The following is a 27,588-nucleotide window of genomic DNA, read 5'->3' as shown; positions in this document are numbered from 1 at the left end:
GAAATCTTAAATGAAAACCTCCATTTTTTATTACATAATCGTGTAGCTTACCTCGAGAGCTTTTTAAAACACTACAATAAAGTATTTTTTTCATAGAACTATTTAAATTGTAAGGCTTCAAAGTTTCAGTATTTTTACGTCAAATATAAACTATCTTGGCAATCCGACAGTTACTTCAAGTTCAATATCAATCATTCTAAGCGGATATTGCGACATTTGACATTTATTAATCTTTTAACATCTTTGACATCTTTTAACAGCGGATTACCATTCCCCTGCAGGTGAATCTAAATAGGAATAATCAATTTGAGGGCATTTGCTTATACAAAGAGCTGCTTGACATTCTATTGTTCACTTACTTTTTGCAGCGCAAACAATTGAATCGCACTAATATTACGAATATCAAGATCAAATCTTTTATAGTGTTGATAATAAACAGAGTTGGGTAAGTCAATTATTTTTTTAAACTAAGTTAATAGTTGCATGAACAAAAACTAACTCTTTATCAGTTAAAAATTGAGTTAACCCTCCGATTGAATACGTTTTTTCGACACCTTTCCACTGAATACGTGGATCTTTTGCGCGTTCAACGCTATATTTTCCTCACTTTGAAGTACTTTAAAAAATCTTAACATAGAACATCTGTCTACATTGTAGTTAATTATTTCATATTATAGTCATTTTGATAAAAATTATTTATTAAGTATTTTATTTTTAATGAATTCTGAACACAAACCAAGGAAAAACGTAAGTTTCTTTAAAAATATGTAACTTTTTTTTATAGCAGAAGAAGATAAAATTCTTTTAAGATCTTTCACTTCAATTCAATGTTTACAATGTTTACGATAACTAAGTAGCGACGATTTGTCAAAATCTTTCAAGGCCATATGTTTTGGTCAAAAACAATATTTTCATACATAATTAGCAAATATGTTGCAACATAAAATAGTAACATCTTCTGAATACCTAGGTCGTTTACATCCATGCAAAATTTGACTGTTCGTTAATTGGCGGTATACTATTTACTTTCATAACTGCGCTGCAGTTACGAGTTCTATCTATCGCCTAATTTTTTAAGGGAAAGGAGCCAAATAGGCAGATTTGCTGGTTTAACAGATAAAAGTAAATGTTATTTTGGCTCGGACCCCAACGACCCATGTATTCAGGCGGAGGGTTAAGATTAAATTAAATTAACTCTTGGAGGACCATGGGAGGTGACTGAGGGACCCCAACATTTTTGTTTTGTTTACTATTTCTACAATTTTCAATATTTTTCGCTAAAACTTTGACTATGTGACTATTTTGTAGCATAGAATCGATAAATCATTCTGTGAAATTGTTACAATAATTATTAATGAAATGGCGGAAATAATATAAAATAGTGAAAAAATAGCACATTTTTAAAAGTCATACCAAAATCGTCTGTATTAATTCTTATGAAACATGATAAAAATTTTATGTGATTGCTGTATAAACTCAAAGGAAGATTAATATTCATTTATATAATAATTGATATAATTAAGGAATAATTGTTCCGATATCGATATATATTCGAACATTCCTATACAAGAAAATATTATATATTAAAAGACAAATAAAACGGCATAAATTTATAGACAGACACAGAACTCTTCTGCCACATACTTATTTAACTCTAATTAAGAAACTGCTCAAGATATAAAACATTATCATGTATTAATTCTCTTATTTTATCATTTTTAACATTATATTATATTTAACTTTTATTTGATATCTCCTGACTTTTATTTTGAAATTTAATGTTTTATGTGTTTAGATTTAATTTGACTCCTTCATACTTTTATTATTTATTGATTTTTACGGGCTTATTGTTTTTATGTATCTAACTTTTATTTGTGACTCTTTCCGATTTTATTACTTATTATATTTAATGTGCCTATTGTTTATTATTATTTTTTAGCTGACTTTCTTTGATTTTTATATAACATGCCTCATGCCTATTGTTCGGTTTATTTGTTTTTTATTTAGTTTAATCACTCTCTTCACCGGTATCGATATCAATCGTAACTTTGTCTTGAAAAACATAAGACATGTGTAGTTCGTTATCTCGATCATTCTGCTGTATTTAAGTCAATTTCATACGTCCAGGTTTTTTTTAAAGTACGACTCATCATCACTTATGAAAAAAGTGATGTAGACCCGAGAAGTGCGCGTTTGGAGTCGATATGTATCGCATGTGTATTGTTGACTCTTTACCGCGTATGTGACTGGTCGATACCAGCAAAACGAATCTATGGTCATTTGTATTGTGTCGACTTTATTTTTTCCCCCATAATTTAAAGCAATAGCGGTGATAATTAATTACTTCATTTTTGATACAACAGTAATCTCCAGAAAATATATTATTAAAATATGTAAATGAAAAATTTTTGGCTTGTTTTGAAACATTAGGTATCATAAAGTTATCTTCGCGAACCCTATACGGCGCAGCCTTTTTTAATTTATATTAATTAAAAAAGTGTGTAGACTTCTATATTTTAGGTACAACAGTAATCTGCAGACAATATGCAATTGAAATATGTAAATAAAAAATTTTTGGCTCGTGTTAAAATATTAGATATATATCATGAAATTATAGTCGCGGACTCATTAAAATTGTGACATTTGCAATAAGTTTCACTCCATAATAAGAACGTTTCAATCTCTGATTCTACGACATAGAAAATATATTTCTCATTCTCTACTTCCGGGCTTTTCAACTTAGTAAAGAAAAAAATTTTGTTTTTACGAAAGTCCTGGTTAACAATGAGTATAATAATACCAACTCATATTAAGACTTAATTATTTGTTAAATTTTTGCAGAGCCATAACGATTGTCTTATTTTAATTCTATTCATTAAATTAACTAACAAACTAAGTTAAAAGTTATTAACTTTTGCTTCCTTAGGAAAAACTTTGTTTTCGTGAAAAATTTTCTAGATTTCTATGCCAATGTGTTCAAAATGTTCCAAAACATCGAAAAATTACATCTTAAAAAAATGTCCTTATGTGTGTGTGTGCCTATCCACTTTTTCGAAAATTTGCACGTTTCAAGAATTGTTTGAGCTACAACGCTTTAATTTGGCATACAAGTAGTATATTACTTTTATTTGTTGTCATTTTTATATAAATTTATTCAATGTTTTAAATTTTAATGCAATTTTAATTTTTCAAAAAATAGCTGTGATTGCTTTAACTTCAGTAAATTAGAAAATGTTGGAATTAATTTTTTTACATAAATAGAATATTATTAAAGAATGGTTGGTATTGAGTTTGGCGAGGATCGATGAAAGAATTCATTTTTTATGAAATTAAAAAAAATGTGCATTTTTTAATTTTTGCATATTTTGAGATATCAAGCTGAATTTTTTTGCATGAATAGAGTATTGTTAAAAAATATTTGGTATTGCCTTTGGCGAGAATCGGTAAAAAAATTAATTTTTAAAAAAATTTTGAATTTTTCAAAAAATGTAAATTTTCAAATTTTACGAAAGAAACATACGAGAGTGGGTACATACAGACACACATACACATACATATACGTGACATTTTGAAAAATGTTATTTTATGTGAAAAAAGTGTGCAAATTGGCAACTTGCACATTGCTTCTTCACCATTCTAGTGTGCTCATTAAGCAATGTCTGTATATTGTACGAAATATCAAACTTATCGAAAATATCATTCAAGAATTTTTCAAATTATTTGAAAAATATTTTATTTATCAAAAAATTGTACAAATGGAAATTTGCACATTGCTTTCTCAAAACATATATTATTTCGCTTAAATTCGTATATTTGAGAATAAAGATAAGCTTCAGGCAGAATTTCAAGAATTCTGCTATTTATAAAACAGTTCTCGTATAGTTACAGACATGTACAATGCCCTTCCATAGATTTCTTATGATAAAAATAATTACATAATATTTTAAACAAATATATTTTCCGAAAAACTCGTATATTCGAAAATAAACGTGTGAGCTGCTGGCTGAATTTCAAGGGTTCTGCTATTTTTAAAACAGTTCTCGCATAGCTATAGACATGTACAATGCTATTCCAAACAGTTCTGATTATAAAAATAATTAGAAAATATTTTTAACCATTATTTTTTTCGAAAAACTCGTATTTTCAAATATAAAGATGAGCTGCTGGTTGAATTTCAAGAGTTTTGTCATCTATAAAACAGTTCTCGTACAGTGGCAGAAATGTACAATGCCCTTCCATAAAATTTATGTGATAAAAATAAATAGAAAATTTTCAGGACATATATCCCTCGATAAACTCGTATATTCGAAAATAAAAATAAGCTGTTGGCTGAATTTCAAGGGTTCTGCTATCTATAAAACAGTTCTCGTATAGTTGCAGAAATGTACAAAGCCTTTCCGAATAGTTGTGATGATAAAAATAATTAGAAAAATTTTTTAACAATTATTTTTTCCGAAAAACTCGTATTTTCATATATATACATATATGTGTGCTGCTGGTCGCATTTCGACAGTTCTGCTTCATATGAAACAGTTCTCGCATAGCTATAGACATGTACAATGCTATTCCAAGGAGTTTTGATTTTAAAAATAATTGGAAAATTTTTTGAACCAATATATTTTCCGAAAAACTCATATATTCGAAAATAAACGTGAGCTGCTGTCTGAATTTCAAGGGTTCTGCTATCTATAAGATAGTTCTCGTACAGTTGCAGACATGTATAATGCCTTTCCATAGAGTTCTTATGATAAAAATGATTAGAAAATTTTTTAAACCATTATTTTTTCCGAAAACTCGTATTGCTGCCTCATAGAGAAAGCTGGTTTTCGTGAAAAGAATTTTTTCTTTAGATTTCTATGCCAATGTGTTTAGAGTGTTCCAAAACATCGAAAAGTCTTATTTTTGAAAAATGTTTGTATGTGTGTGTATATATGTACACTCACTCCAAAAAAAAGCGGTACACTTAAAAGGGAAAAAATTATCAAATTTCAAGTGACAATAACTTCGTAAATAATAAAGATAGAAAGGTTTATAAAAAACGAAAATAAAGCTTGGAATTCAATCATTTCGATACTATGATTAAAAAAGCATTTTAAAGAGGAGACTCTGTACCATTATATGCTTTTTATCCCATTGAGTTACGACATTTGACTCACGCCATGTGCCGTGGCGAACTCGGACCATTATTTTCCAATTTTGCATGCTCTCGTTTTGTCATCTGCCATTTTCAATTTTATCTCGCAACATCAAAATGAATAGATTCTTAAAGTAGAGATTCCAAGCTTCATTTTCGTTTTTTATAAACCTTTCTATTTTTATTATTTACAAAGTTATTGTCATTTAAAATTTGATAATTTTTTCCCAAATTTTAAATGTACCGCTTCTCTTTTGGAGTGAGTGTATGTATGTATGTATGTACCCATCCATTTTTATTTAAATTTAAATATTTCAAGAAATATTTGACTTACAGCGCTCCAATTTGACATACAAGCAAAGTAGTACAACACTTATATTTACTGTCATTTTTACTATCATTTTTAAAAATTCATACTGTGTTTTAAATTTTAATGCAATTTTGATTAAAAAAAAAAATGTTTGTGGTTGCTCTAACTTCCATAAATTTTAAGATATTGGAATACATTTTTTTACATGAATAGACTATTATTAAAGAATGGTTGGTATTGAATTTGTGACGAGAATCGGTGAAAGGGTTTATTTTTTATAAAATTTTGAATTTTTCGAGAAATGTCTGTGGTTACTCTAACTTTTGTAAATTTTAAGATATCGGGATAAATTTTTTTACGTAAATAAACTATCATTTAAGGATTGTTGGTATTGAGTTTGGCGATTATTGGTGAAAGGATTCATTTTTTATAAAAATTTTGAATTTTTAAGTAATGTGCATTTTTTAATTTTCGCAAATTTTGAGATATCGAGCTAAATTTTTTTATATGAATAAAGTATCATTAAAGGATATTTGATATTGAATTTAGCGAGGATCGGTAAAAGGGTTGACGTTTTATACAATTTGGAATTTTTCAAAAAATGTAAATTTTTAAATTTTACGAAAGAAGCATACGAGAGTGGGTACATACATACACACATACACATACATGTACGTGACATTTTGAAAAATGTTATTTTATGTGGAAAAAGTGTGCAAATTGGCAAGTGTGCAACTTGCACATTGCTTCCTCAACATATTATTTCGCTTATTAGATTGGTTTTTCAATTATGGTTTTCTCATAGAGAAAGCTTAACTTGCACATTGCTTGATCGCAATTTAATTTTGCTCATTAAGAATGTTTTAAAATTATGGCAAGTTAAGCTTCCTCTATGAGGAAGCCATAATTGAAAAATTATCCTCATAAACGAAATAATATGTTGAGGAAGCAATGTGCAAATTTCCACATTTGCACAATTTTTTTCGCTCATTAAGCTTTTTTTGAGAAAGCCGAAATTGAAAAACTAGCTTGCTCATAGAGGAAACTTAATAAGCGAAATAGAATGGTGAAGAAGCAATGTGCAAGTTTCCAATTTGTTTTATTTAATTTTTAACTAATTAACTAGTTATTACCCAACCTTGATAATAAATAATACAAAGTATATAAAATATACATATATACTATTTTTCCAGATTAACATATTCAAAAATAATTGACATTATGGCGAAAGAAACATATGAACCATGCATTAATATTGATTCTGGTAATGAAATCGTTATATCTGGTATTGCTGGTAGATTTCCAAATTCAAACAACATGAATCAGTTAAAAGAAAATCTATTCAACAAAGTTGATCTTGTTAGAGCAGATCATTGCCGATGGAAAATAGGTACTTATAATTTATAGTCTTGCATTTACTTATGATTGATTAATGTAACTAGTTTTCTCTTCTTCAATAAATACAATTACAATAGTTATATGTTATAAAAATATATTTTTTAATAAAATGTCACATTAAAAGTATACCAGAAATTTTATTACACAAATGTTATAATTTTTACGAAATTATTTAATTCGTCAGATCATCCGGATTTACCAAAACGCATGGGGACGATTAATAATTTGGAAAAATTTGATGCTGATTTTTTCAACATAAATTTCAAACAAGCACAGACGTTAGATCCTATGGCGAGAATTTTATTGGAACATACTTATGAAGCAATTATTGATGCGGGAATCAATCCAAAACAATTACGAGGAAAAAATACTGCCGTGATTATAGGAACATCTTTCCTTGACTCGCAAGAGAAATTTCTTTATGAGAATCTTCAGGTAAAGAAAATTATTGATAATAAAATAAATCATTTATAAATATAGAGATAATTAATAAATATAGAGAGAAAAAATAGTTGAGATGAAAAATTATCGAATTCACATATGATATTCACATATGTTAACATTTGTTATTGCTATTTTATAATTAGATAGTTGGTTTAAACATTATTGGATGTAGCAAATCTATAGTGGGAAATATGCTTTCATATTGGTTGGATTTGAAAGGACCATCTTATATAGTCGATACAGCATGCAGCTCTAGCATGTATGCCATAGCTCGCGGTTATGGCGAGATCATGTCAGGTCGATGCGAGGATGCGATAATTGCAGCCTCAAACTTATGCTTACATCCCAGTTTAAATCTGAACTTCTCTCGTCTTGGTATTTTTACTAAAATTAATTAATATTTGATCAGATCATACACGTGTGTGAGTGTATGTGTGGGTAAAGGTACATACTGAATAATTTTAGGTGTTTTGTCATCCGATGGTTACTGCAGGCCTTTTGATAGTGCCGCTAGCGGTTATTCACGTAGCGAAATCATATCGGTACTATATCTTCAAAAAGCAAAAAATGCTAAAAGAATTTACGCCACGTGTGAGCATATTAAAATGAACAACGATGGTTATAAGGAAGAAGGAATAACGTTCCCATCGATGCATGTCCAGAGTATTTTATTGAAGGAATGTTACAACGAGTGCGGAATATCACCAACATGCCTAGATTACATTGAAGCGCATGGTACCGGTACCAAAGCTGGCGATCCTGTGGAAGTCAATGCCATTTATAATGCTTTGTGTAAAAACAGAAAGACTCCGTTGATGATCGGCTCCGTAAAATCTAATCTTGGTCACACTGAACCAGCGAGTGGTTTCGCTCAAATCGCTAAGGTATAAATACGTAATTGTTTTGTATTATAATGTGTTTATAATGTTTACATCATTACAATGTTTTCATGATAAGAAAAGTAATATACTGTAAGTTTCGCGTGTATGACAAATAAATTTTATTTCTTATATGGTGAAGCATGGGAATTTTGATATGTTTATTATTATATAACAATTGATTTATTAATTATATTAATTATAATAATATATAATATAATAAAATATAATTAATATAATAAAATAACATTACGCGACATTAGTCGGATAATTTTTTTATACAAACATAAAAATATATATTGCTATATAATTAATTTTATTGAGTTTTTTTAGGTAATAATAGCATTTATATCCACACAAATTAAAATTTACTTATTTTTATTATTTTTTAATTTTTTAAATTAATTTTTGAATAAATTGAAGAAATTCTTGCGGTGATATATATAATAATATAATAAAATAACATTACGCGACATTATTACGCGGGATAATTTTTTGATATATATGTATACAAACATAAAAATATATATTGTTATATAATTAATTTTATTGATTTTGAAGGTAATAATAGCATTCGAAACTGGTCTTGTTCCACCAAATATCAATTATACATCGCCACGAGATGATATAGATGCCTTTGCAAATGGAAGCATCCATGTGGTTACAAAAGAACTGCCACTTAAGAATGGTTACATAGGCATTAATTCTTTCGGTTTCGGAGGATCTAATGTTCATTTGTTGCTAAAATGGAATACCAAACAGAAAGTTAATTACGGAGCAGCGAGCGATGGTTTATCAAGACTTGTGACTTTGTCCGGATGCACTAAAGAATCAGTAAACTCGTTTTTAAACGATGTTAGTAAATATTTCGAAAGTAATATTATATTCAGTAATTAGAAAATATTATATTTGTTGCAGAAATTTTAAGAAAATTGTTTGTTTTGTAGGTCGCTAATCATTCGACAGATGCAGAGTATATCCGTTTAATACACGATATTCATTCGGAAAATATAGATGGTCATCCATGGAGAGGATATATTATACTAGATACTTTGCAACAAAATTCAATAAGGGAAATTCAAAATAATCAGAATATTAAAAGACCTGTTTGCTTCGTTTTCTCTGCCTTAGGCACGCAATGGCCAAGGATGGGTATATATTCAATATTTTATATTTCACGTATAATATAACACATTGAAATAATAATTAAAATTTAAATTATCATTATCTCTAAATTATTTTAATAATTTAATTATCTCTAAATTTAAATTCTTTTAGGTGAAAATTTATTAAAATTTGATGCCTTTGCAAATGCTGTAAAAATGTGCGACATCATTTTAAAACCATATGATATAAATATCATAAACATTCTAACAAAACAAAACGGGTGTGAAAATGCTTTACACGCATTTGTCGGCATAGTCGCTATTCAGGTAAATATTATATAATATCATAAATGTTTATAAATATAGTTTATAAATATTATATAAATATATTATATAAAACTTATATGAAAATAGTATGTATTAACAATGCGAATAGCGTTTTTAAATATAATATAATAATAAAATTATCTTTATAAATTTTTATAGATTGGCTTAGTAGATCTCTTAACATCCTTAGACATTACTGCAGAATATATAATTAGTCATTCTGCTGGTGAACTTGGGTGTGCGTATGTCGATAAATGTATGACACTCAAACAAACTATTTTAGCGGCATACTTTATTGGTTTAGCTTCCATCGAAAAAACCACAATTCATAGTTCTATGGCAATTATAAATTTGGAGTATAAAATTCTAAAAAGTAAATGTCCTACAGATATCGAGATAGTGTGCAACAATAATCAAAAAAGCAACATTGTAAGCGGGCCACCGAGGTCCATAAAAAAATTTCTGAAAGAATTACAGGTATTATTTTATAATTTTATAATTTATTTTTTATTTTGACCTTCTGACTTTCTATTTTTTTTCTTAATGTTTTTTTTTTTTTTTTTTTTCCATTAGATATATATTAAATTCTTATATTTAATTTACTTAATAATTGCTTGCATTAATTCACTTTGTTTTGTCAGATTAATAACATTAACGTAAAAAAAATCTCTTGCGATATACCATATCACAGTCGTTATCTGGCATCGGTGAAAAAGCAGCTTTTAATTAATTTGAACCAAGTAATACCGCGGCCGAAGAAACGAAGTCCAAGATGGATCAGTACTTCTGTACCTTGCACCGAAAGGTCCACTGAAGCATCGAAATTTTCTTCAGCAAACTATCACACGCGTAGTATACTAAATACCGTTCTCTTTGAACAAGCAACGAATTTAATTCCAAATAACGCCGTGACCATCGAAATTTCACCTGATAACATGCTACAGCTAATCTTGAAAGATTCGTTACATCCAAAAGTGACGAACATTGTATTAACTCAGCGCACTGAGCAAAATACTACGGATATAATTTTGCAAGGAATTGGAAAACTTTACAATTGTGGCTTACAGCCACAAATCGCTAATTTATATCCGCCAGTGGAATTTCCAGTTAGTCGAAGCACTCCTATGATCTCTCCGTCTATCAGGTACAATATAATTTTATAATCAATCTCTCTGTTATTTATATAAATAAGAAACATCTGGAGATACAAGCATATACATAATATATAAAATATTTTAATGCCATGTTATGTAGATGGGACCATTCTAAAGATTGGTTTGTACCAACTTATCAATCGCAGAAGCGTATACAATCCAGAGAAAGACACGTCGAAATCAAACTCAGCGACGATAGCTATGACTATATGGTCGGTCATGTAATTGACGGAAGAAATTTACTACCAGCGACAGGATATCTTGCACTCGTTTGGGAAACCATCGGCATGATGAAAGGGAAAACATACACAACTATGCCGATAGTATTTCGAGATATACGTTTTATTCGTGCTACTCATTTATCGAATAATGCTGTAAATTTGACGATTTCGATACAAGAAGGTATTTAAAAATTATTATTGTATTATAGTAATTTTAAGATCACTTTCTACTTCTTTCCTAATTATATGTAATATTGAATATCAAAATATTACAGACAGCGGAAAATTTGAAATTATCGAAGGAGATAGCGTTGTGGTAATAGGTACAGTACATACTGTATCAAATCCGGAACAAGAAATGATTCCGACTAATCTATTGCCGGAAAATGATGACAAAGAAGAAGAACGCATGACTGCTCGAGACATATACAAAGAACTGAAATTACGCGGCTACCAATACCGTGATTTTTTCCGCGGATTGAAAAGCGCATCTGTTTCAGGCGGAAAAGGACATATCGCTTGGGAAAATAATTGGGTAACATTCATGGATACTATGTTACAGTTACATATTCTTGGATACGATACTAGGGACTTATATGTTCCTACGAGTATTCTAAAATTGGTGATTGACCCTGTACTTCACATGTCAAAGCTGCGAGACGTGGTAACAGAAAAGAAACGTATGTACTTCATCAATTAAAAATTTAATAATTTAAAATTAAATAAAAGTGTTAAAAAAACTTATATTTTACCTATTCCATTATTCTTAATATTAAGTAAAAGAATCTTTTCATTGTTAGCGAAATTCCTACTTTGTCTCATTATAGAATTACCAGTACGAATATACAGAGACATAGATGCGATTATATCTGGAGGAATAGAGATTCGAGGTGCTAAAGCTACCGTGATTTCTCGTCGTAAATTAATCCAGAATCCCGTTCTCGAGGAATACCTATTTGTAGCTCATCATGATCGTGCGAAGATTTCTTTGGCCGAAGCCATCCAAATATCTATGCAACTTGCTTTAGAAGATCATCAGATCACTAAAGTGAAAGCCGTTGAACTAGTAGAGGATATCGATGATATAACATTGGAAGATTTATCATATTTATCATTGATTGAAACTCTTAGTAATATACCGCTAATACAGGCGAATATTACTTTATTAACATCATCGAATCGTTTCGATCAAGTAAAATTGCCGCAAAATGTTACAATCGGAAGTTTTAACAAATCATCTGTAGACGATAAAGTTTTAATAGCTGTCGGATTTAATCTTTTGACGAAACAAGAAAACTCGTTAGAACGACTTTTATCATTCGTGACAAAAGGTGGCTATTTATTGACGCGTGAAAAGTGCAACACAATTGATTACAACAAATATTTGCGGCAATACGAATTAAATGTTATTCTTGAAAAACGTACAGAGACGGAAATAATCGTGCTTCTGAAAAAAAAAGTTCAGATAAAGCAAACAACTATTGTTTATATAAATAATAACAACTTTAATTGGCTCGAAGAACTAAAATTGATTGTAAACGATGAGAATCAATTTAATAAAAACAATAGAGTCATAATTGTTGGAGAAAGAGAGTGCGGTTTGTTAGGTTTCGTTAATTGTTTGAGAAAAGAATCAGGCGGCAAATTCGTCAGAGGTATACTTATTCAAGATCCGGAGGCTCCTAAATTCTCTTTACAAAATCCCTTTTATATGCAACAATTGCAAAAAGATATATCTATAAATGTTTTGCGCTCTAACAAGACCTGGGGATCTTACAGGTACTTAAAATTGTCATGTACAGAACCGAAACCTGTAGCTGCCGCCTACGTCCGTCAAATGGTATATACCAATTTTTGCACAGTGTATCAATATTATGAATTTATTTTATTAATAATAATTTTCATTTTATGATATGCATCTTTGCTATTTAAAGTTTCGTTTTATACATATATGTTATACATAAAATGTTTTCTCACATTTCGATAGGTTCGCGGGGATCTATGTACATTATGTTGGTCTGAAAACGATATATCTATTGATTCTCATCGAAAAGATTTAATACATGTGGTCTATTCGTCTATCAATTTTAGAGACGTAATGTTAGCCACTGCTAAATTAAATTTACACCAAATGAAAATATCTCAAGGACGATTTCAAAGTACGTCTCTAGGAATGGAATATGTAGGATTCGATGTCAATGAACGACGCGTAATGGGACTTCGTGATAATAAGTAAATATTAGAATTATTCAAACAATAAATATATTACGTATAAAATAATATTGATTAACATTGCTCTCTCTAGATGTATAGCAAACGTCGTTGTCAAAGACAAAGATTTATGTTGGAACATACCTGATAGATGGACATTCGAAGAGGCGGCTACAGTCCCTTGCGTTTACAGCACATGTTACTTTGCTTTATATATTCGTGGGAAGATGAAGAAGGGCGATAAAATACTAATACATTCCGGTACTGGAGGCATTGGACAAGCAGCTATCCACCTTGCTCTTAATGAGGGATGCGAGGTGTTCACTACTGTGGGTACACCTGAAAAGCGAGAATTTATTAAAAAAACGTTTCCGACTATTATGGATGAGCATATTGGAAATTCTCGAGATACTAGTTTCGAACAAATGATAATGTCGCAAACAAATAATCGCGGCGTGGATATCGTGTTGAATTCGTTGGCGGAAGAAAAGTTAATCGCGTCCGTTCGTTGTCTAGCACGATGCGGTCGTTTTCTGGAGATTGGCAAGTTCGATCTCGTTTCTAACAATCCTCTAGATATGAGTGTGTTTAAAAAAGGCATAAGTTTTTACGGAATTCTACTAGACAATATGTTTGTCGGTCATCACAAGGCTAAGCCCCTATTGTGCAAAATGATGGCTGATGGTCTGAAAAATGGGGCCATCAAACCAATTCAGGTGAAAGTTTTTCCAAAAACAGAAATCGAAGCGGCATTTAAATACATGGCAAGTGGGAAACACATTGGAAAGGTGTGCTAATAGTATAATTAAATTCACAGTTTTTATAAATAATAGTATTTAACATTTTTTTTTAAATTTCTACGTCTCTAATATATATATATATATATATATATATTTTTTTTTAGATAATTTTAAAGATTCCAGAGGAAAATCAATCTTTGAACGAACCTGTTCTCGCACATCGCCGTTATTATTGTCGCGACGATAGAAGCTACATCATAATAGGAGGTCTGGGTGGATTTGGTTTGGAGTTAACTGACTGGCTAATACTGCGAGGTGCCAAGAACGTCGTATTAGTTTCGCGAACTGGGGTAAAAAATGGTTATCAGCGCATGAAAATTTATTTGTGGGAATCCTACCGTGTAAATGTGCGCATTGTCAAAAATATCAATATCGCCAATCGCAACGATTGCCAACACCTCTTGCGAACTGCGGAAGAAAAAGCACCGGTGGATGCTATTTTCAACCTTGCTGTGGTGTTAAAGGATAATGTTCTAAAGAATCAAACCGCGGATACCTTTGCGGAATCTTTCAAATCGAAGGCCTGGGCAACGCAAATGTTAGACGAACTGTCCAGGGAGATATGTCCTGAATTACGGCACTTTGTAATGTTTTCTTCCGTTTCCTGCGGCAGAGGAAACGTTGGACAAACTAATTACGGCATGGCCAATTCCGTCATGGAGAGAGTATGTGAGAAGAGAGTGAGGGATGGATTACCCGGACTGGCGATTCAGTGGGGAGCCGTAGGTGATGTAGGTCTTGTTGCTGATATGATAGAAGAAGATAAAGAACTCGTTATCGGCGGCATCTTGCAGCAAAAGATATCCAGCTGTCTTGATGAGCTCGATGGATTTTTATTGCAAAGCCGAATAATCGTCAGCAGCATGGTCATAGCCGAGAAAAAAGCGGGATCTTTCGGACTTGACAATATGGTGGAAACTGTCGCTAATATTCTAAGTAAGTATTCGCATGCAGATTCGGATGTTAATTATTTCTCGTATAATATATATAATAAATCATATAATATATTTTTACTTTATATGGCAGATTTAAAAGACCTGAAGAAAATTAACCAAAATACATCTCTAGCCGAACTTGGAATGGATTCAATGATGGGTACGGAAATCCAGCAAACCTTAGAACGAGAATTCGATGTCTTTTTATCTATACCAGAAATACGAAATTTTACTTTTGTAAAGCTCATTGAAATGTCCAGCACTGGTAACGATAATACGCAGGGTGAAAAGTCAATCGATGCAAAGAAATCAAACTATATAAAATTATTCGCTCTCGTAAAGGACGAAGATTTTACGACAGAAATCTGTTTGGATTTTCCGGCTAAAGGAGAGACAAATAATATGATTCAAGTTTTTCTTATACCGGGAATCGATGGTTGTGCATCTGCTTTTAAACACTTAACATCAAATATAAAATTTTCGATGACATCCTTGCAGTGTACCATAAATAATATTAACGCTCTAAACACAATAACGGAGATGACCGATTATCATATAGAGGTATCGTGATCGTATTAATAAATTCATTTTATACAATAAAAAATTTTTTTTTTTTTAAGTCTAATAGATATATTTATTAAAAATAAAATTGATACGAAAATTTATCGTGAATTGTTACAATATTTTTATAGCACGTATTATCAAGACTGAAAGATGGAAAAGATTTTGTAATGGTAGGATATTCTTTTGGATCTATCATCGCAATTGAATTAGCAAGAAGATTGGAAGCTATGAATTTTAAAGGACGACTTGTTTTCATCGATGGTGCTCCTGAACAAGTGCGAACATTAAACGAATTTTATTTCCCAAGTTCTAGCGATGCAGAACTTCAAATTAATATTCTGAAGATTATTATGGAAATTTATAACGTAGAAACCGATGAAAAGGTATAATTTATAACGTTTTTTTAGTATACGTGAAAATATATTTTTATTTACAAACATTACTATAGTAGCATCTTATCTTTCTTACAATTCTTTAATTTAGTCAACAATCACAAGTTTTTCATAAATTATTAGTTATTTTGAAACAATTATATTAAAATAAAAGTCTTTACAAGTTTTCGAAGTTATATTTAAAAACAGAATGTGTAAATTTGACAGGTTCTAATGGAATTAAAGGGATGTAAAACTTGGGAGAAGCGGTTTGATATTTTTGCCAAACACTTTTTAGCAATGAATACATTACTTTCACCGATAAATCTGAAAACACTGTGTACAACAGTGTATAAACATTCAGCCGCTATTCGACAATATGATCCTTCTACTTTATCGCGTATTAAATCGGCCATAACATTATTGAAAGCTATATCTCCGCATGCATATGAGATCGAAAAGGATTATGATTTGCATAAGGTATTTTCAGAAAAAGTTTTGTTAAGATTTATATCTAATAAATTATATTCAATAAAACTTTTTAAAATGAAATATATGTAATATTTCAGGTAACTCAAAACAAAGTGGAAGTACATTACATCACAGGTGATCACATGACGATCTTAAGTAACGAGAAGGTGACTGCTGCGATTAATGGAGAAGCAATGTGAATTGTTATTATTATTATTAGGTTGTTATTATGAGTAATTTAAATATATAATTAAATTGAAATATTATTGTGTTTATAAGAAATATTAATTAAATATTAATTAAATTATTCATAATAACAACTTCTTATAACAACAGTCTTATAAACACAGGGTGACTGAAAAACTTTTATTTAATTTTAAATAACTTTATAAGATTCATAACAATAAAATTTGATTTAATTTTGAAGTATAACGGTTTAATTTTCATTGAGATATTTCTTAAGGGGATCCCTCGCGACTGTTTTTTTTACCGACGAAGCACTATTTTCGTACTTCTAGTCTCTCGTTGCATTGATTTGACAGAATTAAAATTGCTTCTCTACGATTGCAATACATACATCAATGATCTCAGCGAACTTCGATTTCATATGAAAAATAAGAAATAATTACAAAATTATAATTTTCGTTACCTCTCAGCTGTCATCCTAGCTGTCAACTCGTCATAATACGTGCTTTGTATAATAAATATACATTTTGTATGAATAAAAAGGCAAGTTCCCTGGGATTGAGATGCACGAAAGAAAGCACTGTTACCCTCTAAATCTGAATTAGAAGCTTAATATAGAAGTATAACTTGAACTACGATTCGCACGTATGTGTGCGTGTGTTGTAGGTGTAGTGGAGCAAAAAACAGCAGTTATTATTTCTCAAATATTCAGATAGAGGACGTTATAAATTTTCACGTGCGCTGTTGCCACATGGATCATTATTTTGTTTATAGATAAGAATCGCGACACACTCAATATTCATGTATATTATAATGTCGTTGAAAGCAAGAACGCGAGAAGGAATAGAAAGCAAACAAAAATTATTAATAAATATTTATAAATATATATAAATATATATAATATATATATATATAAATATATAATATATATATATAAATATATAATATATATATATAAATATATACATATATATATATATTATATATATATTATATATTTATATCAATAAGATTATATAAAAGAAAATATAAAATATATTCAATAACAAGATTAATTGACTAGTTACAATAATACAATAATAGTACAGATATAGTATAATATTTATGGAGAAGAAACATTCTTTAAAATTTATACATTTATTTTATTTATGTATCTTATAAATAAAACAAATCTTACAACTGTACTGTTGATATAAATTGATTAATTATTTAAAATATTATATTTTTATCTATTATCAATAATATTACTTATATATTTTTATTAATATTATCGCAGATCTTTTGATGTATGTATTATTATGAAATTGTACATTTTCTTGTAATTCCATGTATTATTGCGTAATAGTGTCTGATTAAAAATATTTTATTATATTATATGTAATACTATTTTCACAATTAGAGTTTATAAAAATTATCACTCTTATGCTATTGTAACTAGTCAAATCTTATATATATATATATATATATATATATATATATATATGTTCTTATTTGTAGGGATGTGCCGGATATCCGGTAAATATCCAGTATCCGGATATCCAGCTACTTTTTTATTTATTTAGAATTATCCGGCTATTCAACCTATTCGGCCATTTTCCACAATCTGATGATTCAAAATAAATAATAAATATAAAATCGTATACCGTATATAAAACGTATTGATAAAAGTATTTATTTAGTTAAATTGACCAAAAATTTGATGAAATATAGGTTACCAAAATATTTCATCTAATTTTTGGCCATCTAACAATAAATACTTCTATTATTTAATTTATTTAATATAAATAAATAAATATTATATCAAATATAATATATACGTATATACGTATATATTATATACGTATTATTTATTTATTTAATATGGTGATTTTACTTAAAAAATTCAAAGTTTCAATTTTTATTAAAAATTTTTCTTTTTTTTTATTGCACGTTATAGCTTGCGTAAAGTAAGTAAACTTTTACTATATATAAACTTTTTTTTAAACTGTCGGAAACGTTTAAAGAATCGTGGCAACCGTTACAAGATGTATAAAATACACCCTGTATAAAAATATACAATAAATTAAATAATAAGTATTTATTATTAGATGGCCAAAAATTAGGTGAAATATTTTGGTGATCTATATTTCACCAAATTTTTGGTCAATCTAACTAAATAAATACTTTTATCAATACGTTTTATATACGGTATACGATTTTATATTTATTATTTATTTTGAATCATCAGATTGTGGAAAATGGCCGAATAGGTTGAATAGCCGGATAATTCTAAATAAATAAAAAAGTAGCTGGATATCCAGATACCGAATATTTACCTGATATGCAGCACATCCCTATAAATAAGTACATATATAAGATTTGACTAGTTACAATAGCATAAGAGTGATCATTTTTATAAACTCTAATTGTAAAAATAATATTATATATAATATAATAAAATATTTTAAATCAGACACTCCCACGCAATAATACATGGAATTACAAGAAAATGTACAATTTCATAATAATACATTAAAAGATCTGTAATAATATTAATAAAAATACACTCCGTAAAATAATTGGGATCAAAATAAATTGTGTCTAAAAAATAGGCAAATTTTAAATAGCTGTAACTTTGTTTCAAAAAATAAGAATTTAAATTCTAAAAAAGGGTTTCAAAGCTTGAAATCTCTACTTTCGAAAGGTCACAGCAATTTATCATTTTCTTAAATTGTGGTATTTTTTATATACAGAAAACGACAAACTTAACAAAATGGAAAATTTTCTTCTCACTTTGTAGATGTGTCGCATTACAAAAAGATTTGAAAAAATTTTTTTACTTTTTCACGTTAAAGCCTGAAGTTTTCCCTGCAAAATCGTATTTTAAAATTTAAATTTCGATTTTTCCTTATAAAGTTATCTAGAATTGAAGAGAAAGTGATCATTTTCAATTTGATCGTTCATAACTCCGTTAAAAATCATTGTACAGCAATTTTAAAACTTGATTCTTAAAGCTGAATCTTTGCTCTGTAGTATGATATAGTGGCCGATTTTTTTTAACTCGTGAACTTTTTTACAAATAGGTGAAAATAACGAAAAAATTCGCGAGCTTTCTCTTTTTTGTTTAAATTTCGAATAAAATTACGCAAGGTGACTAAAAAAATTTTAAGGACTTAAATTTTTGTGTCTTATAGTACCCCTTTGACGAAAAATTATAGACTTGCTGTGATAATTTCTTTATAGTGATCCGTATGTTTAAAATGATTGATGCGTACAATATGTTAAAAAAACTTGATTTGCTTTGATAAAAAGTTTAAAAAAGTAAAATCTGGCAAAACAATTTTTTCTCCACTTTCTAACATAATTTTTTAACTTGCTTCAACATCAAATTTAGAAAATTTAAAGTTGCATATTATTTTCAAAATTACCACCGACATCAGCTTCATCCAAAGCGCAAATTCAATCGTACAATCTCTACATGGTGAACTTTGGGTGAAGCTGATGTCGGTGGTAATTTTGGAAATAATATGCAACTATAAATTTTCGAAATTTTACGTTGAGGCAAGTTAAAAAATTATGTTAGAAAATGGAGAAAAACATTTTGCCACAGATTTTACTTTTTTAATTTTTTATCAAAGCAAATCAAGTTTTTTGAACATATTGTACGCATCGATCATATTGAACATACGGATCACTATAAAGAAATTATCACAGCAAGTCTGTGATTTTTTGTAAAATTTGAGGTACTAAAAGAGACAAAATATTAAGTCCATAAAATTTTTTTAGTCACCTTGCGTAATTTTTTTCGAAATTTAAACAAAAAAGAGAAAACTCGCGAAATTTTTCGTTATTTTTACCTATTTATAAAAAAATTTACGAGTTAAAAAATTTCGCCCACTATATCATACTATAGAGCATAAAGATTCAGCTTTAAGAATTCAGTTTTAAAATTGTTGTACAATGATTTTTAACGGAGTTATGAACGATCAAAGTAAAAATGACCACTTTCTCTTCAATTCTGGATAACTTTATAAGGAAAAATCGAAATTAAAATTTTAAAAAACAATTTTGCAGGGAAAACTTCAAGCCGTAAAAAAATCAAAAAATTTTTTCAAATTTTTTTGTGCATGCAACACGTCTACAAAGTGAGAAGAAAATTTCCCATTTTGTTAAGTTCGTCGTTTTCTGTATATAAAAAATACCAGATTTGAAGAAAGTAAAAAATGTGTGTCCTTTCGAAAGTAGAGATTTTAAGAAACCCTTTTTTAGAATTTAAATTCTCATTTTTTGAAACAAAGTTACAGCTATTTAAAATTTGCCTATTTTTTTAGACACAATTTTTTTTTATCCCAATTATTTTGCGGAGTGTATACATATTATAGGTAATATTATTGTGCTAATAGATAAAAATATATTAATATAATCGATTTATATTGACAATTATTAAAGATTTGTTTTATTTATAAGATGTAAATAAAAAGAAATGTATAAATTTTAAAGAATGTTTCTTCTCGCCATAAATACTGTATATCTGTACTATTATTGTAACTAGTCAATCAATCTTGTTGTTGAATATATTTTATAATCTTATTATAATCTGATTATAATCTTATTATAATCTGATTATTATCTTATATACACTATATATATAATGATATCCAAAGAATGCATGTATATTGCCGATGCATATTTACGTTCAAATCTATGTAGACATAGCATAAAGTGACTTCACATATGCAATGTATACATCGATTTTTAATACATGTTTGACCTGAGATAATCGATAATGTGGAATTTAAAATGTCAGTAATTACCATTTGATAATCAGTCGGTAATTACAAATATTTTAATTCCAAAATAGTGGCGCTGCTATTTTGTCGGAGTTCGCCGTTCGCTCGGGGATCCCCTTAATAGTTATGTTATTTTTAAAATAAAAAATTATTTTACTAAAATGTTATTATATTTTATATTGTTATATTTTGTAATAAGTTTTAATAATAATTAAACCTGTTAATTAATTTACTCACAATTTTATAATCGCTCGGTTTAAAATATTGCGTTATTAAGTTGTTCACGTGTTTTTCAAAATATATTATTTTTGAAACAAAAAAATATAATATTAGAATTTATCTATACACTATATCATATCCTTTAGTTTTTAAACAATTTTTGTCATTAGCGGCATTAATTAATATTATCATATTATAATTTTATTGAAACCCGTTAGAAGGTGTAACTTTAATTCAGTGTATTATCTGTATAATTTATTATCGCGAGGAGAACAATTCTATTAATATTTTCTAATACTTTTTTATCACACTTTTTTATTTTCTAAAGAATTTTAATAATTAGCGGCAATAATATTTTAGCGGTAATTAATATTTTCATAAGTCTAGGATCGAGTATAATAACGTTACATATTATGTCACAATTTTTTCAATATTTTTTATTATCGGACGGAGAACAATTTTATTAATATTTCCGTATATTTTTAAACGCATTCCTTTATTTTTAAAAAATAGGTTTACTCATTATTGGCGATAATTAATTTTTTCATAATTTTACGGTCGTTCTTTATACGTTACATAAAAATGTATGTCACGTGTTTTTTTCAATATTTTTTATCGACTGGAGGACTATTTTATTAATATTTTCCTACATTTTTAAATACGCTCTTTTATTTTTTTTTTAGAGAGTGTTAATCATTAATTAACACTGTGATAATTAATTTTCTCATAATTTTATATAGTCGCCCTTTAGAGAGTATAACTCGTTACGTTATGTCACACATTTTTTTCAATATTTTTTATTATCGAACTGTGAACTATTCTATTAATATTTTTCATATTTTTAATCGCATTCTTTCGTATTGTTTAAAGATTTTTAATCATTAGCTAATTAAAGACACATACATATATTGCATATTTATTATTGATGCTTTACAATTGCACGTATTATATGACTTCCCAGTGAGCATTGTTGAGAGAAAGAGCTCTTTAAGAGAACTTTTTGAAGACTTCATTAATTTTTCTCAAAAATGATATTAGTAAGTTATCTTTTTGTAAGATATCTTTCAGAAGAGCTCTTTATGTTGTCTATTCATAGATGTCTGTAGAGTCTCTAGCAAGCGTGCTATTTTACGAACGCCGCACATGGGCAAGCCACATATAACGTTTAATCTTTCTTTCTTAAATTATAAATATTATTAAATATGTATTTCAGCATAAAATAGAGATTATATATTTTCATAAATATATATTTTTGTTATTTGTTCTATGTTGCCTCTATATCCAACCAAAGAAGTTTTGAATAGAAACTGCAGATAATTGAATAATACTTCTTGAAAACGCAAAAGTTGCATTATCATGTCTATACGTTTAACGGAAAATTTTTACTTTGTGATTATGTATCCGCTGAATTTGAACACAATATATGTTAAGTTGGTTGGTTCATTGAATATAAAATTATAAGAATGGTATCTGGCGGGAAGCAGCGTCTACAATACAAATTTAAGACATAAGACGTAAGAAATTGACCAATTATATTCGATTATTCTTCTCAAATTCAACTGTGATTGATTAAATACGTGTATGACAACCGAAAGTCACACGAATACATACGCACATATAAAAAACAAAATAAAAAAAAAAAATAAAAAAAATTTGTCTTATTATTTTAAATATTTAAAAAAGCTACTCAGCTAAATATAAATGTGTATTAATTTTGCAGATTATTAACTGATCTGAATATAAAATTTATCATAGAATTACCATTGTATTTTTAAGAATGATGTTATCTGCATAATCAAAACGATTTAGACCCGGCATTGAAAGGATTAAAATAACGAACAAAAACTTGGCGTGCCCGGGTCGGGGCACTAAAATGACATAAATTTCCTAATAAGATTGTTTAAAAATAATTCTATAAAATTTATTTTTAAATTAATAAGTAAGATTTCTGTTTTGTGTAGAAAGATAATTGTATTTCTTGTATAGATAAAAAGATATCGAATTCTCGTTCTAAGGTTTGCTTGATTTCCGTACCCATCATGGAATCCATTTCAAGTTCGGCTAGAGATGTATTTTGGTTAATTTTCTTCAGGTCTTTTAAATCTGCCATATAAAGTAAAAATATATTATATGATTTATTATATATATTATACGAGAAATAATTAACATCCGAATCTGCATGCGAATACTTATTTAGAATATTAGCGACAGTTTTCACCATATTGTCAAGTCCGAAAGATCCCGCTTTTTTCTCGGCTATGACCATGCTGCTGACGATTAGTCGGCTTTGCAATAAAAATCCATCGAGCTCATCAAGACAGCTGGATATCTTTTGCTGCAAGATGCCGCCGATAACGAGTTCTTTATCTTCTTCTTTCATATCAGCAACAAGACCTACATCACCTACAGCTCCCCACTGAATCGCCAGTCCGGGTAATCCATCCCTCACTCTCTTCTCACATACTCTCTCCATGACGGAATTGGCCATGCCGTAATTAGTTTGTCCAACGTTTCCTCTGCCGCAGGAAACGGAAGAAAACATTACAAAGTGCCGTAATTCAGGACATATCTCCCTGGACAGTTCGTCTAACATTTTTTTGCGTTGCCCAGGCCTTCGATTTGAAAGATTCCGCAAAGGTATCCGCGGTTTGATTCTTTAGAACGTTATCCTTTAACACCGCAGCAAGGTTGAAAATAGCGTCCACCGGTGCTTTTTCTTCCGCAGTTCGCAAGAGGTGTTCGCAATCGTTGCGATTGGCGATATTAATATTTTTGACAATGCGCACATGTACACGGTAGGATTCCCACAAATAAATTTTCATGCGCTGATAACCATTTTTTACCCCAGTTCGCGAAACTAATACGACGTTCTTGGCACCTCGCAGTATTAGTCAGTCAGTTAACTCCAAACCGAATCCACCCAGACCTCTATTATGATGTAGCTTCTATCGTCGCGACAATAATAACGGCGATGTGCGAGAACAGGTTCGTTCAAAGGTTGATTTTCCTCTGGAATCTTTAAAATTATCTAAAAATATATATATAAATATATATATATATATATATATATATATTGTTACGTCCGCGCGACAGTTTCGCGATAGCTTGAAGCGCGCAACGCAACGTCACACTCTCACACACATTCGCGCCGGGAAATGAACCAGACGATATATAAAAGAACTCGATAACTTTAATGGAATTAGAATATAAGAGCACGTTAAATAAATGTAACAAGAGAGACCGCGCGACCGATCAGCTCGACAGCTGTCACTCAAGTCCCTATCATGGCGTCCAGAAACAATCTCGTGTCGGTTGTTAATAAATAATCTCCTTGACGATGTTATCTTGGAAACGCATAGGGGATGTAATCCAGGGACGTAACAATATATATAAACGTAATTAACGCTTTGTAGACACTTCATTGACTTTTCACATTGACTTTTCGCGGTTTCGAACCTTCATACACGATATGTTTTGTATGCTATGTAATCTTGCAGTTTTTGTTTTCAAGTAATTTTATAACATTTTTTTGTTAATTGCGTAATTTAATAAATCATGAGCTAGTCTATAATTACTTGCATCGAGTATTTTGTTTATTTTTTTTATTAAAATGAACAATATGTATTTCATATACATTACAAATTAGAGTTCAAATGTCAAGTGCACACATATAAAAAGATGTTGCACAAAACCTACAGACATGTAAAAATTATTGTTTTTTTGGTTAAAAGAAATAAATATGAAATAAAAAGAACAAGACATGCAGTTTGTGTAAATTGCAATAATACAAGTATCGTCATATCAGTTTTTTTTCATCAGAATAGTTAATAAATATTATTTTTAATAACTTTTTTTAAATTAATAATACTTTTATTGTCTCTTAATATTATTATTTTTCAAAATAATATTATAATCAAATATAAGAACATGCATATTTCGTAATTATTATAGTAAATAAATAAACAATTCGGGTAATAATAACATAATTCAATAAAAAAAAATTACGAGAATAAAACAATCATATTTTGTAGTTTTTGACATTGAATACAATTCTGATTTTGACACTTTTCCATCATGTTACAATTTCAAGAAATTTGTAATTAAAGTTGCAAGAATTGGTGAAAGCTTTTTAAATGTATTTTATCATATTATACAAACGTGTGCAACATGTTGGAGCAGTTTTATTGACAAAATTAAGTATTTATAAAATTAAGTTGACATAACTTTTAGCTTTTAAAAAATATTAGTTGTGTCAAAATTCTATAATAAGATCCATAAAAACTTACTTTTTCAAAAAAATTAAAAAAAGCGTCAAGTATACACGCCAGTTAAAAAAAATTTTATATATTTTATTATTTACAAAATGGTGTTATTTTAAGTTAACAAAAAGAGTGATATTGAAAAATTGCACCAATTAAAAATATAAATTTTTAAAAATATTAATTGAAGATAACATTAAATTAAATTAAAAATAAATAGAAAAATTATAAATTATAAATTAATACAAAAAATTAAAAACTTATACAAAAATTAAAAATTAATTCGAATAAAAAAAAATAAAAAATTTTAATTAAAGAAATTTACGTCTTGCTGTTGCATGCGCGTGACTTGGCGCAAAACACTACCATGTTTCTTGATAATTTTTTGACATAAAATATGCAGTAGATGCATATTAGTGTCAAAGTTTAGAGGAAATTCCACAAAAAATGAATATTTAAGTATATCAAAATGAACACAATAAACTGATTGTTTCAATGTTATGACTTCTATTGTGTGTCACAAGAAAATATATTCAGATGAGAATCAGATTATTTTAGACAAATTATGTACGTAAAGTTCTAAAACATTGTGAAATATAAAATATTTATTTTCTTTTTATAAATGCTGGAAAAAATTTCAAAGAAATAAAACGCTTTTCCAAAATTCAGTAATCAAAATAATTTCTTTTGCAGTAAACATATTTATCGAATAAATAGACGTTTTTTTGTATTTACTTTTGTAAAACTTTGTAAAACAATTTGATTTTTCGAAACGATATCTAAGTAACGATGTTGACTTATAAGAGGCATAAGTACATTTGCATATTATTTGCTGTTGAGTCTACGTTGTTAATACTATTTACGTTTGCTTTATTTTAATAACAATGGATAAGGTTACAATTGATCCAGCCAAGTCGATTTCGGCGTTTTAGATTGGACAAAATATACACTACGCAAAATAATTAGGGGAGCGCTTTAAAACTAGTAAACTTTGATGATTTTTAAGAAGCCATATCTCGGCTTAGAGAGGTCGTAGAACAATGTTTCTGGGCGCATTTTAACGGGTGAAGCCTCAACTTTAAAGTGGGTAATATAGCATTATTCGTCTCATCGAACTGTTTTTCGTGTGAGGCTTAAAATCAGATGGCAAAAAAACTCTGAAAATTTCTTGACTTTGTAGTTATCCATGGAAAAAGCAAGGATGGAACCATAAATGCCACCACATTGGCTTTGAAGTAGGAACCCTCCCCTTTAAAATGCCGCAAGAAATATTGCTCTATCATATCTAGGAGCCGAGTTATCGCATTTCAAAGTTACCCTTGCATTTTGCAAGATTTTTAGCAATACCGCCGGCATTCGCGTTATCCAATGTGCACCACGGGGAGGTTGCTCGGTTGAATTTTGCACATCATATGTATGGTGTATGTGTACGTCAATGTTAAGTGTGTGCGTAATGCGTGTGGGTGTGTCATGTGATTCAAACGCTTCGAAGCATTTCTAGCGTCTCCCAAACCACAATCTCTGTCACAATAATGGCAAATTATTTGAACATCTGCTGTTAGTCCAATCTTAATACTACTGTCATGTACTTGTTAATTAATTAATAATGGTTTTTCATTTATTGTTATCAAAACAATTACAAACTTTTAATTAAAAAGTTTTTAATTAAAAAGAATAATAATCCACATTTTTTTGATTATTTGATTATAATTATAATTCTTTAAAAAAGGCTCAAATATAATTTTGTTACTCTATTTTTGATTTATGACTTTATTAATTTTTGACTTTATTAATTCATTCTCCAGAGATGAGATGTGACTTATAATCACTC

The 27,588-nt window shown here is 28.9% G+C and overlaps 1 protein-coding gene and 1 pseudogene across 1 annotated transcript; one reads left to right on the top strand and one right to left on the bottom strand.

The window, feature by feature from the left end:
- The first annotated feature begins 340 nt into the window (after positions 1-340).
- Positions 341-17,360, top strand: LOC145947747 (fatty acid synthase-like). The gene is made up of 20 exons (XM_083057520.1): positions 341-445; positions 6,638-6,834; positions 7,027-7,277; positions 7,430-7,661; positions 7,752-8,170; positions 8,726-9,019; positions 9,112-9,316; positions 9,443-9,597; positions 9,757-10,074; positions 10,239-10,741; positions 10,852-11,153; positions 11,248-11,652; positions 11,800-12,812; positions 12,960-13,204; positions 13,278-13,971; positions 14,088-14,919; positions 15,010-15,479; positions 15,611-15,865; positions 16,082-16,333; positions 16,423-17,360. Exons 2-20 carry the CDS (start codon positions 6,666-6,668, stop codon positions 16,522-16,524), a joined length of 7,116 nt encoding a protein of 2,371 aa, XP_082913646.1. The 5' UTR covers positions 341-445; positions 6,638-6,665; the 3' UTR covers positions 16,525-17,360.
- A 6,065-nt stretch (positions 17,361-23,425) lies between these two features.
- Positions 23,426-24,526, bottom strand: LOC145947751 (fatty acid synthase-like; annotated as a pseudogene).
- Between the last annotated feature and the right edge of the window lie 3,062 nt (positions 24,527-27,588).

The sequence above is a fragment of the Prenolepis imparis genome, unplaced genomic scaffold, assembly GCF_030444845.1.
Source record: "Prenolepis imparis isolate NDT839.2.m4 unplaced genomic scaffold, iyPreImpa1.0 SCAF_135, whole genome shotgun sequence".
Classification (NCBI taxonomy): domain Eukaryota; kingdom Metazoa; phylum Arthropoda; class Insecta; order Hymenoptera; family Formicidae; genus Prenolepis; species Prenolepis imparis.
The sequence above is the reverse complement of the archived record's forward strand: the minus strand, read 5'-3'. Positions and strand labels throughout refer to the sequence as shown.

What these genes read in the sequence shown, in the direction of transcription:
- LOC145947747 (XM_083057520.1), top strand. Translation starts at nt 6,666, where the DNA reads ATGGCGAAAGAAACATATGAACCATGCATTAATATTGATTCTGGTAAT. An exon ending in TCATTGCCGATGGAAAATAG is followed by an intron (nt 6,835 to 7,026) that starts GTACTTATAATT and finishes TTAATTCGTCAG; the next exon opens with ATCATCCGGATTTACCAAAA. An exon ending in ATGATCTCTCCGTCTATCAG is followed by an intron (nt 10,742 to 10,851) that starts GTACAATATAAT and finishes CATGTTATGTAG; the next exon opens with ATGGGACCATTCTAAAGATT.